Raw genomic sequence first — 14,008 nt, forward strand, 5'->3', positions numbered from 1 at the left:
ATGGGTTGGAAATAAAAAGTTAAGTAATCACAACTGATGGCAGTTTCCCATAAGCTATATCAAATCTAAATATAGTGAATGCTCATTTACAGCATCATTTTATTATTTAATATAGACAAAAAAAGTATAAATGAATATAGTTAGTTATGCTCAAGTTTCATCCATTAATATTTGGGATAGAAAAGAGAGAGGCTGCTTATGAACCAATAGGTTTAATGATATCTTTGCAAACTAATATTGGGATAGCAAAAGGAATGTCTCTCCAAAACTACTCAGGGCTTCACCTTTCTACCAACCAGCTAGTCTGGTTTTAAGGATTTTTAGAAATACAGAGAGCCAGATTCTCAACTGGTATAAATCTGAATAGCATTACTGAAGTCAAATGATGAGACACCAAATTTCATCAGCTGACAATCTGGCACATTGTGTCTTATCATTAAGCAGTTCATTGTGCCTTAAAATACTGATAGGGCCAGATTGTGTCTGGTGCTGTGGAGGACTGACAGTGAGAAAGGGCACAAGGAGCTGCAATTGTTAACACTGACAGCTCGGCAGGATCAAACCTGGGACCTGTGGAGCTAAATGCATGAGCCTCTACTGTATGAGCTAAAAGCTTTATGGCTCTTAGCTAAGGCTGTAGCAGACTCATTAATCGCTAAGTGGTCTCAGTGCCACTAGAGGGGGAGAGAGCAGCACGCCCATGAGGTGTGTGGGTTACATAATCGTGCAGGTTTCTGTAGGCATCGTCATACTTTCAGGGTAATTGCACCTGTACCTCCACCATGGTCCACTACAGGAGTTTGCTGTCAGACCTCAAGTCTCCTGCCATCACCTGTCTCTGGGCAAGGATCATTGTCCCACTCCCTTCTGACTGGAGGGTTTAAAGCTGCACAGTGCCCTGCTTTACACTGATATCCCCAGCAAGCTAATCTGCCTAAAGGCCAACACCTGTGCTTGGCTTTCTCTATGAGGGCTATGGACAGTGTATTGCCAGCAGTGAAGTTACCACACAGTTCCTGCTCAGCAAGCACATTTATTCTTAAAAAGTTAAAGCACTACAGAAAAAAATATAAAAACAAAAATATTATTCATATGCTAAAAAGCTTCCCAGAGGTAACCCATTAGCTGTGGTAACCCTTCCCCATGGAGTAGAACCCAATCATAAATAAAACCATTCATAGATTTAATGCAACAGACCCCAAAGGTACTACATGAAATTGCATATCTGAACACAATCATAGTTCTTCAGCTCCCTTAAGTGCAAGGACTGCCTCTGATTAATACCACTAGTCACCTCAAAGGGAGCAGGGAGGAAGTCGTGCCCTGGCTAAAAGGAAACACATTAAGTGCCCTCCCCTACAGCTTCAGGAGGCATCAGGTCTGTCTCAGTCACAGGCTACCTGCAGATTCCACTGGTGGAAGTAACACCACCAACCCAATGCAGGCTTTTGTCTTTAAGGCACAACTGAGCCCATAGCAAACAATATCTCTAATCTAAACTTTGTTTTATCTAGAGCTATATAGAAATACACTGTACCAGCAACATAATGCTCATGAATTGAAAGCTGCTTATATCTAAAGTTCAGGCACAAAAAAACACCACATCTTCTTAGCATTGCAGTCTAAATTATTCCATTTAAGTTGGCTCAGCATACTTCAAATACACTGCTACAAGGTCCAGATAACAAGGTTTGGTCTTATTGTAATTATATTATAATTTCCACCACAATAACTAAAATTTCTCTGGTTAGCTGAAATAGGGTAATGGTCCCTTTCTGGAAAGCTTGCCCCATAGGGAAAGGAAGTTACCTAAAGGGAAAACTCTAGTGCTTATGCTTTACCGGAGCAGGTGTTCAGATCACTGTCACCACAAGCTAAATTCCATTGATGGGAGAGTCTGCCAGACAGTTAACTCCATAAATAACGTATCAAAAGAAAAGCTTCAGATTGCTGGAAGAGCCAATACACTGAAGGAAATTAAAACTCAAGCTACTCAAAGCTAGTCATCATAAGAACAAGACTGCATTTGCCCCTGCATAATTTTATTACACACAAGAACAAGTTTTTGTGCTCTTTTTCTGGTATGTCAGGAGACTATTGTCATCTCAACGAAATCAATGAAGTCAAAAGCGGACTTGTTTTTGTGTATTCAAATGTTTATCCAAATCTAGTAAACAAAAGCAAAAACCTAGATGAGATTTTAAAATTGTTTCAGTATGAATAAGTCTACTGTGGATCAAAGAGAGACTAACTCAACAAGTACTATTTGGATTATAATAGACCTCAAGAAGAATGAAAAAAGTTGGAATTTAAATACATATATATATAGGAAATGCAATGTTACAAACAGAAGACTGCTTCACTGATTGGAGGAATGCATACATCAAAGTATTTTGAGATGACTTTCTAGACAAAATTGACATCCTAGACACAAATATACCTTTAGATCTCCACAGCAACTGGAGAATACGCCAGGAACAATTAGTTTATGTATCAATTCCTGCTAAGAGAAGCACTGATTGCTAAAGGGATCGTTTGACAGAAATGGAAATCCTTTGCATCTTTGAATCCCGTTTATGGGCCTAATGGCCTGTGTAAGTGTTACTACTGTAGCACGCCTCCTTTCAAATAAAAGGCCAGATGGCTTATAAAATATTTGTTCAGCCTTTCTAGAGATGGAGGAGTAAAGTGAAGAGTATTAAATAGCACTCATGTCACGTGTACCTTTTCTTGTTTAAGAATAACCATGACTGCTGAATGGCCCACCAACATCTCTGGAGGGGTGGAGATTATATATTTCGATATAAAAATATTAGCCTTTGTGTTGTATATCATGTCTAGATACTACCGTGATTGGCACATTATGGGCAGATGACATGTAGATTAATTCAGGGTTCAGATTCTAGCTGTGGTGGGCTCTGGGAGCACCTTACCACCAAACAGTTTCAAATGCTCACACTCCAGAAAATTCCATTGTGACCAGATATATCCCTGTATTCATACCTTACACACTATTGTAATAATCTTTGTACAGAATATGCCTTGTGAGAGATCATTTGAAAACTAATAGCTTGCTGATCAATAATATCATTGTGAAATGTATGTAGCAACATTATATGTAAATGTATGAAATCCCCCGTATGATGTTCTTAGCACAGGTTCAAAACCATGTAGCTCTGCCCAAGCACAAGTATCCTGAATAAAGAAGTGTGTTTACCTCATTTTACGTACAGGTAGTAAAGAGGGTCCTCAGGACAGCAGGGAAAGGAGATGGCAGGAGACAAAGCAAGTTTGCATTTCAGCAAACACAGGTGAGAAGATCATGGCGATTCCTTCGCCATAGACTCCATGTTGCTTCCTATACTGTTTGAAGAAAACTTTGCTTTGGGGTAACCCACAAAAGAATTCATTTCAAAAGTTAACTGGACTATTTAAAAAAAATAAAAACAAAAAAACAATCAGGGAAGAAAATCCCAAGGTTGTGAGGTCTGTGTGTGTGTCTCTCTTTCTCGTCCTTTGATTTGGGGGAAGAGCCTGACATGAGAATTTGGTCAGCCATGTTGCTGGAAACCTGTGGGAAGGATTTTATTTTGAATCAAGTCTAGCCTGTTGAGTTTTAGTTGCTAGAAAGCATTTCTCTTGTAACTATTTCTGACTTTAATACCTTATACTTGTACTTGCTTAAAACCTCTCTCCAGAGAGAAACTTGTTTTATTTTTAATCTAAACTAATCCAGTGTTTCATTTAAACTGAACTGTTTGGTAACTCCAGTTAAAGTAGCAAACTGTTGAATACGGACCCTTTACAGGGGCAACAGACCTAATATCTGAACTGGCCAGGACAGCGCTGGGCATGCAGAACACATGTTTTGGGAAAATTCAGGACTAGGAGCATGTCAGGGTCACCCTGTGAGCAGTCACCAAGGCTGGTGGAAGCCATATGGTGACTGGAGTGACTGACCGGTTGCTGAGGTCAGCGTTGCTGAGCCAGGGCTGTAGCCAGAGCACAGACACAATCTAGGTGAGCAGCCCTGGTTGGGAGCTACAACAGCAAAGCACTATAAGACGCTCAGGGTTGCCGGGCTGGTGGTGTCAACACCTCACTGGTATGGACTGCACTCCAGAATGAGACATCCAGATCCGTATCCTAGTCTGGCTCAATGTGGGATGTTGACTCCCCTGTATGTCAGAGCATGCAACATTTTAGTTGGGTTCTCAGTAACTGATAGCTTTGTGAATAACAATATGACATCAGAAGTCAAGGTGAAGAGAAAGACATTAGATGCCAATTTCTATGATCTCCCTCTCAGTCTCATGTGTTCCCATAATATCAGCAACCACTTTTATAAAGATATTTCTGTCACCTGTTCTCTCACAGCCTGGGTTTCCTCCTTTTTAGTTAGGCTTTTCTGTGTTTCTGTCTGACTGCAGCAAGAATGATGACAGCACCTTGTTAGATAAGATCCTCTGGTCTGAGTGTGAGACTGAAAACCCAGGATGAAGTCCAAGAATTGTTTACATTTTCCCCCACATCTCATAGCTATTATACTGCAATTATTTAATAATTCCAAATTATCTTAAATAAAAAGAAGTGTGTTCAAAAGAGAAACGAGATAATCAGTAAAATGAATGTAAATCACAAAACTTTAGGCACAGTCTAAAGCTCGCACACATCTCAGCACACAGATTTGAAGTTCTCTACTGCGCCTGATAAAGTTTATATAGACATAATAAATCATAAAGTGTTCAGTTCAACCAAGACTGTTTCACCCCCTCAACTAACCTGTCTGGTCTTGCTCTACCTCCAGATAATGTGTCTGAGTTCCCTTATCTAGCAACCAGCCTGCAGCATAGAGACTGGCTCTGCTTTTAGGTGACTCATAGGCCAAGTTGCTTAAGTATTGAGGGGGAGATTTAGCATTCTTCCCACATTGCTCTAGGTGCCATAAGCGCTATTTCACCTTCTTGAAGCTGGCATCCTTAGCCATCAGTTTAATGACTTTACTATCAAGCTTTTAAGTTAGTCTGTTGTTCCCAGGGAGCAGTTTAGTACACATGGTGTTAAAGGGGTCCTTGTCCAGGCACGTTCCCAGTTCGTAGTTGTTTACTCCATTCCCCAGCTGTTTCACAGACAGCGTATACCGAATTTGGAAATATCACAGACATACAAAATGGCTTGCCATAGAAACACAACCCATCACATATACACAATTCTCTGTGGGTTTACTTTGTTAAGCACATCAGCATGATGAAATGGTATTCCCAAATCAACACCAACTTCTCCCTCTCAGGCTTGCATGTGTAGCTGACTCCGTATTCTTAATGAAAGTATTTTTATGACATACAGTTTGACATCATCAAATCACATGTGTAGCTTTGTTAGAATTAAAGCTTCAAGAGTAACCAGAAAAATGACCTATTCCCTGATCTGATCCTTGAGCACATCACATTTACACTTTCATAACTGCCCCATAACATCAGTCACGTTAAAGGGTACAATGAAAATTGAACCCTCTCTGAGTGTAAGCAAACCACCACTGTTCAATTTTAAGCAGCATGGAGGGGAATCTCTCACAGCTAAAGGAAATATTTATTACTGTAATAAGTTCTGTTCTTGAGAAGTAGTGTCTGATAGCAAGAAAAAGGAAGCACACTCATAACTCATTAATACTTTCTAACCTGTCTTTTTCTCTATCAATGGCATTTCTATTTCAACATCCAATTCCAATAGAAAGAAAACAAGATTCTAAAGCATCCAAGACAGTGTTAATGGTTCATATAGCACCCAAAGTGCACTTTCCAGTACATAAAAAAGGCATGATCCCTTCCCTGAAGAGTTTACGATCTAAATTTGAACATAATACAATGAATGACAGCAAACAGTACATAGGGTTAAAGGAGGTGGAGGAGGGTTACAAAAAATATTTATAAGATTGCTTAGTGTGCTATGTATGTTCCATCATCATCCCTTTTATATATACAATTAAAATTTTAAAGTACTGGTTGTTATTGAGGAGTTATTTAGTTTCATGTTAGCAGGAGAATCTAGGTGGCTTCCTTAATAACTCAAGAAATCTATAGTCACTTCTCAATTATCTAATCTAATCCAAATAGAATTATGAAAACACTGATGTATTTAAGACATCATGCCAGATGCAGACACATAATGCAATATACAATTCAAATTTGTGAAATTTTCTCCTAATAAGATATATAAGGAAAACTAATTTCTCCTCTCTAATCCACACTTCTGATCTATAATCTGCAATGTGGGTCTCTATCACAAATATTGCACTTATTCACTGCACAGAACTTGTATTGAGTCAATGGGAGTTCCATGCGGTAAACAAGTACATAATACTACAAAAACCTACTCTGTGAATAGGATATCAAGAGTGTAGACCAAAGGGGAGAATTCTTGCCTGTGGTTTTGATCATTCCTTATTGAAGCCAATGGGAGTTTTGCTATTGACATCAATAGGAGGAGTATCAGACTCCGTAGCTGAAATTTTATAGACAAATTATTTCAAAAGGAATTATAAAATGGCAACAATGTTTGTCTTTAGGGTTTTGTGCACTGCGTTAGTTCTTCAGGAGAGTCTTTTCCCATAACATTCAGTACTATCACAATTGTACTTGGAATTGCAATTTAAATTAGATGCTTTAAAATGCATCAATATCATTAATTTCTTACCTTACTGTATTAGTTCTTCAAAAGAATCAATTCTCTCTAACAACGAGAAAACAAAGTCACTGCCTACATCTAGCTTTAATTAGTATTATCTGCATTAATTGTCACAGTTGATAAATAAGCAGCAAAATATTTATAATGATATTGTATTTTAAGATGTAATAACCATTTTAAGCTTCTATTTATAACACCTTAAACTCTGAGTCAAAGCAGGATTTTTTTTACAGAAATGAGCAAGTATTATCGTTTGAAAACCTATACTGTGCATAGTAATATCATACAAGTTTGTTTATGGACCAAATCCTTATTCTGTTTGGAGTTTATCCATAAAATGGCAAAAAAAAACCCAATATGTTCTTTAATACAGAGTCAATTCTATCGGAATAGTAGAAGCTAAGCTTCGGTCATAAACTATTGCACTTTGTGGTTCCCTTCTAGGAGCCAGAATTGTTCACGTGTGCCTATTGTATAGTGGATCATACAAGGCGTAACTGCAGCTTGCCCAGTGAGGTAAGGTGTGCTGTGTGCTGATGTTGCCACATCATTTTCTGTGATAACAGCAGTTAGAAATGTAATAATGAAAGAACAATTCACTAAGGTACCAGGGGGGTAGCCGTGTTAGTCTGTATCAACAAAAACAAAAATTTTATTTTATCTGGTTTTATCTGGCAATAATCTCTAAAGCATTCCCATAAAATATTACAGAGAAGAAAAGATAAATCAAACACTTTAAAAATGAAGCTGATTATAATTGTATAAATGTGCATAAATCAGATAAATACTATGCCAGCATTTATGTCAGTGTATTTAGGGATCACAAATATGATTACTTTGGGCCTCTCCAGCAATTAATAGCCCATATAGTTATGTCCATGAGTATACAATAATTGAACTGTTTTCCCAGCTCTGGTTAAGTCATTTTCATTGTAAAAATATAGGCAATCATGTAAACGATACGATATAGACAAGTTCCATGTATAAACATAGTGTTTAAATATCTTCATCTTATTGACAAGTAATTTATATTTTTAAAACATCTTTCAATATTAAGATTATTCTACATCTAAATATACAGTTATAAAAAGTGAAAGCAAGTGAATTGCATTATTCAGCTGAGAGTTATATTTACAGACACAGTTTTCCAACTTTCTGGAAATAACCCATCTTAGTTGACAAAAAGTATCACACTAAAGGTTGAAGAAAGTCAAAGAATGATCAGGAACAGTCAGCATGGATTCACCAAGGGAAGGTCATGCCTGACTAATCTAATCGCCTTCTATGATGAGATTACTGGTTCTGTGGGTGAAGGGAAAGCAGTGGATGTATTGTTTCTTGACTTTAGCAAAGCTTTTGACACGGTCTCCCACAGTATTCTTGTCAGCAAGTTAAAGAAGTATGGGCTGGATGAATGCACTATAAGGTGGGTAGAAAGTTGGCTAGATTGTCGGGCTCAATGGGTAGTGATCAATGGCTCCATGTCTAGTTGGCAGCCAATGTCAAGTGGAGTGCCCCAGGGGTCGGTCCTGGGGCCGGTTTTGTTCAATATCTTCATAAATGATCTGGAGGATGGTGTGGATTGCACCCTCAGCAAATTTGCAGATGATACTAAACTAGGAGGAGTGGTAGATACGCTGGAGGGGAGGGATAGGATACAGAGGGACCTAGACAAATTGGAGAATTGGGCCAAAAGAAATCTGATGAGGTTCAATAAGTATAAGTGCAGGGTCCTGCACTTAGGACGGAAGAACCCAATGCACCGCTACAGACTAGGGACCGAATGGCTAGGCAGCAGTTCTGCGGAAAAGGACCTAGGAGTGACAGTGGATGAGAAGCTGGATATGAGTCAGCAGTGTGCCCTTGTTGCCAAGACGGCCAATGGCATTTTGGGATGTATAAGTAGGGGCATAGCGAGCAGATCGAGGGACGTAATCGTTCCCCTCTATTCGACATTGGGGAGGCCTCATCTGGAGTACTGTGTCCAGTTTTGGGCCCCATACTACAAGAAGGATGTGGATAAATTGGAGAGAGTCCAGCGGAGGGCAACAAAAATGATTAGGGGGATGGAGCACATGACATATGAGGAGGGGCTGAGGGAACTGGGATTGTTTAGTCTGCAGAAGAGAAGAATGAGAAGGGATTTGATAGCTGCTTTCAACTACCTGAGAGGTGGTTCCAGAGAGGATGGTTCTCGACTATTCTCAGTGGTAGAAGAGGACAGGACAAGGAGTAATGGTCTCAAGTTGCAGTGGGGGAGGTTTAGGTTGGATATTAGGAAAAACTTTTTCACTAGGAGGGTGGTGAAACACTGGAATGCGTTACCTAGGGAGGTGGTAGAATCTCCTTCCTTGGAAGTTTTTAAGGTCAGGCTTGACAAAGCCCTGGCTGGGATGATTTAATTGGGGATTGGTCCTGCTTTGAGCAGGGGGTTGGACTAGATGACCTCCTGAGGTCCCTTCCAACCCTGATATTCTATGATTCTATGATTCTAACCACTATCTCCAGCAAAAGCGTGTGCATACTTTCCCTGTTGACTGCCTACTTTCATGTGCAAAAACACACCTGGTAAGCACCAGAACAGGTGAAGAGATGCCACTGTAATAACCCCTGCAATCTGCCCATACAAAGCAGACGGTACAGTTCACATAAGAAATTAAACTTTCTTATTTAATTAAACACTGCTGCACTTGGACAGCATCTGTGTTTTGTCTCAGCTTATTTTATTATATGCAGGGCTGGCTCTAGGTTTTTTGCCGCCCCAAGCTCAGGTGGGGCTGGGGGTCGCAGGTGGCGCTGGAAGTGGAGCGAGTGATGTCACCTTCTCCCGGCACCTGCAGGGGCTTTACCCCCTCCCCAGCCCCCGGCCACGCAGAGAAGCCCCAATATAAGGGGTGGCACAAGGCAGCGCAGCCCCGGAAGGACTAGCCCTCTCCTCCCCAGGTAGCGGCTGGGCCCTGGCAGCTCAGCATCCCGGGGCTGGGGCTTCCCCTTCCTGCTGCAGCAGGGGGCACGGCATCCTCACCCCGTCTAAGTGGCGCAGCTCTGAGAACGCAACTGCCCTCCCCCCCAAAAAAAGGCTGGCCGGAATGCAGCCCCTGGAAATATGCCACCCCAAGCAAGTGCTTGCTTTGCTGATGCCTAGCGCCGGTCCTGATGTGCCCCCTACCTCTTCTCTCAGACATACACTCTTGTCTTATGCAGTGATAGGAGAAACTGAAGTGTTTAAGGAGGTCTACTTTTTTTCCCTACTACTACAAAAAAGACCTTAATTTTTTATAATAGAAAGTGAAGATTACAAGAGGCTTCAGATCCATACACTACTGCTGAAAGGGCAGTTCTGAGCAATTCGGGGGACAGTTTAAAACTGCTTCTTTTTTCCCCTCATGGCCCTTTCACCAGATTTAGCCATACTCCTCCTTCAGCTGAGATTTTCTGTTGCTTTAATATATTTTAAAACTCAGCTCTACTCTGAAAAGCGATTAAATTAAAATGATGCCATTTTATTCAACAGATCTGCTACGTCTGTGTATCCAGGATCTGAGGGTATGTCTACACTGCACTTAAAAAACATTGGCTGGCCCATGCCAGCTGACTAAGGCCCATGGAGCTTGGGCTAAGGGGCTGTTTAACTGTGGTGTAAACATTTGGGTTGGGGCTGTGGTCCAGGCTCTGGGACCCTGCCAGGTAGGAGTGTCCAGAGCTCAAGCTGCAGCCTGAGCCCAAAATGTCTACATGGGAATTAAACAGCCCCTTAGCCTGAATCAGCTGGCACAAGCCAGCCACAGGTTTTAAATACAGTGTACACATACCCATAGTGTCTAATTCACTTTAGGTATGTCTTCACTGCAGAGTTAACCTGGGTACTTGCCCAGGTTTTAGCTCTATTCCCACCCACCCCTCCAAAGAAAAACCCCTTGCCCAGGTCTGAAGATGCTTTAAATCCAGGCTGGTTTATTCATCTAGAGTTTGGGTGCTGCCTTCACTTGGGCTGGAACATACCCACTTTGCAGACAGAATTCAAGGAAATACTGCTGGTAGTCCTCTAATGACCTTTTCACAATTCTCCCTGGAGGACGACAACTTCCCATGCAATTGACAATTCACTGGGAAAGAATCCTCAGGTGTGTCAGCTCAAAGAACCACGGGATGTTCCCCGCCCCGCCCACACAGGCAAATGCAAAAAGAGTAAGGACGGGGTAACATGACTAAGACTTTGCTGTGGAAATGCTCATACCTGGGCTAGGCTAACCCAGGTGCCAATCATCCAAGTTTAACTTTGCAGTGAAGACATAACTTATTTTTGTCAGGTAGGGTTTCATTACTATTTACTCCTATTAGCCCTACAGGGCAAGCACAGGTAAGAGAATTAGCTGAATTATGTGCTTTATTTAAGCATTATCAACAGAACTATGTATTGCAATCAGTTACACCTGGGTAACCCCACTCACTGATGTTGAACATGTGTTAGCAAGGACATAGTTTCAAACCATTGGGTGCATATAATTCATCCTGTAGAACCTTTATTACTGGTGATAATGCACAGGAACAAAAGAGTCCAGACTAAGTTTTTAGGCCAGGCAGTTAGGAATAATAATAATAAAAAAATCTAAGTATAAACTGAGGCTATTCAATATGGGAATCATTGACAGTAAATTTTCAAGCTCACAATGGAATTTTTTACTGTCATTTTCAGGGAACAGTTGTACATTCAATGTCAATGTAATTGTTTAGGCAAAAATAAAACTTAAAAGTAACCCAGGCACCTGTATATCTTGGTTGCCAGCCTGGCAGAGGATGATATAGGGTTATCATATTTGATTTTGGTTTCTAAAACTCTTCTAGTGATGAAATACCTAATAGAAGCTGTCTTACTCCTTCAGATCAGCCCTGGCACTCAATTGCTCTCCAGAAAAAGTTTGGGTAGCTTTGACATTTTATTTTACTTCAAAAGCTGAATTGGGAGACAGTTACCAATTCCTTTTCTTAAGCAACAAAGCTTTAATTCAGCCTTTTGTCTGCAAAGCATACAAGCATAGCAGATTGCTCTGAAGCTATGATGCTGAATGTTTAAAGTTTTTAGTTCCAAGCTGTTTTTAAATCACTTTAATTTCTTTTCCTTTCTTAATGCCAGCTGCAGATAGTGATGGCACTCATCTTTTTTGTGCCTTCTGGAGAGCCCCAAAAATGTACAAAAAAAGGGGCTGGCATGTACACTGGAAAGTTCATTTCTATCTAGGAAGGTTGTTACCCAGGGGAGGAGAGACGCTGAAAAAGAAGACTCAGCATCTTTCTCTTTCCTTTCATGCTTGGTTACTAGAGCTTGGGAAACAGTCTGCAGCAATGGATACTGGGGCCCTAGAGGAGAATTCCTTGGCTAGTACAGCTGTCTATCATATTTAAGAAGCTTCTGCTATAGATATATACTATCCATTCCCCCTCCCTGAACAGATATTTCCTTTTTTTTTTTTCCTGTTTTAACTGAAGACTTTATAGGAAAACAGATTTTTCCCATCACTGTTTTCTTTACTCTTTATTTGAATTACAGAACATCTGATATAATGATCAGAAACTTATTAATATAAGAGTCTGACCTGTTAACTCACATCCAAAGCCAAATTATAATTATTCTTTACTTACAGCACATCAGCTAATTTGGTATCCACAGTGCAGAATTCTTAAGCAGCCAACTTCTTTCTAATTTCTAGGTTGTTTCCGTGCAGGTCTGGCTGAAATGTTACTAAAGTCTAGATAAATTAAAATCACTACATTGATTTTGTCCGCCAACCAGTCACTGGCGAAGAATGCACTTATACTTTTATGGCATAATAGGTTTATGAAGCTGTGCTAACTATCACTGATCATGCTCCTTTTGGCTAAGGGTATGAGCCACAAAGAAAAACTCCAGACCCAGGTGCCTATGTCCCCATGCATAACATACTGTGATTCACGAAATTCCTGCCTGGCTACCACCAAATCCTGTAGGTGCCTAAACTCATTCAGTGGCTAACTTTCCACTGTAATAGTTCCGACATGCTTAATTTAAATCCTTGGGGCTTGCATACTGCTGCTTTTCTCTAGGTATTTGGATATATCCTGCTTAAGCCCCAGAGCAATTCATGAACTAGGGGAACTTAGGCATTTGGCCACTCACCTTGTGTACAGACCCTGACCCAGTAGGTTTGCTCAGAGGCCACTACCTGGATTGGTTCTCATTCAAAATTCAGATGGAGGAGGAGGAGATGGTGGTGCCCACCTTGTCACTTTTTTCTCGGGGGTTAGAGAGCACTCACCTCAGATATAGGAGACCCATGTTCAATTCCCTCCCTGTCCTCCAAAGGGGGAGAATGGAGACCCCTTACCCTCCCGCCCCCCATGGGTGCCCTAACCACTGGACTACAGAATCAGCCCAGCCCAGCCCAATGACAATCTACAGTGGCACCATCACTGGGTGTGAGAGAGAACTCATGACTCTGTATCCCAGTGGTTCGGGCACCCAACTGGCAGGTGGGAATCCAGGATGTGGTTCCCCCCTTGCTCCAATCTCACTTGCATTATTAATCCATAGTGAAACAGCTTCAATAGAAGATTGAGGGAGCCTCTCGTCAGAATATCTCAGAGATTAACACATGCTCTCCTGAGAGTTAGGATTTGAACAGGGGAACTTCCTTCTCTCTCTCTAGTAGAGAGGGGGGAGTTGAACCTGGGTCTCCAACATCCCAGGTGAGTGCTATGACCGCTGGGCTAAACATTATAAAATGGGCAACACCACCACCTCCTCCCCACTATGCCCCTTTTGTGGGGAGCAAGGTAGGCACCTAACTCCAAGTAGTGGGTTTCCATTAATTGATCACACCACTCCACAGCCTGAGATAGGTTTGGGGCTTAGCACACACCCCTCTGGCTGGTGTCTCCCATTGGCTAGCATAGGCAGCTCCCCTGGCTTTTGTGGATCCCATTCTCATGCAATATCTCCCCCCATTAATTGTATAAGGAGTTTAGGACCTTAATTCAGGCTTTGTGCATCATAGTGTTGTTCCTGTGCACATTTAATGCCAACAATCTTGACAATGAACTGAAAAGCCAACTAAAAAGAAAAAAAACCACAAAAGGTGCACACACCAAATACTGTGAGACTCGTGATAAAATCAGGAGAGTTGGCAAGTCTGGTAGCAGCACCTGTAAAATTTAGTTAGCATTCACATTTACAGGCATATTACAAACATATAATATTTCTGTATAATTCAGACCAAGGACATGCACTGCTGAAGGTATACTATACTATAAGTCAGTGGTTCTCAACCAGGGGTACGGATACTCCTGG

General features: G+C 41.1%; 1 protein-coding gene across 6 annotated transcripts in view; it reads right to left on the reverse strand.

Moving 5' to 3' along the window:
- The window catches only part of PCDH7 (protocadherin 7), a 603,373-nt gene that overhangs the window by 362,475 nt on the left and 226,890 nt on the right, over positions 1–14,008 (reverse strand). For 2 of the 6 annotated variants that reach the window (XM_074951571.1, XM_074951569.1), the window contains exon 3: positions 13,807–13,863. The exons of the other annotated variants lie outside the window; for them this stretch is intronic. In XM_074951571.1, the coding sequence (XP_074807672.1) occupies positions 13,807–13,863 (57 nt within the window). The remainder of the gene's footprint in view (positions 1–13,806; positions 13,864–14,008) is intronic. 6 annotated transcript variants of the gene reach the window in all.

This window comes from Natator depressus, chromosome 4 (genome assembly GCF_965152275.1).
Source record: "Natator depressus isolate rNatDep1 chromosome 4, rNatDep2.hap1, whole genome shotgun sequence".
In the NCBI taxonomy this organism is placed as follows: Eukaryota; Metazoa; Chordata; order Testudines; family Cheloniidae; genus Natator; species Natator depressus.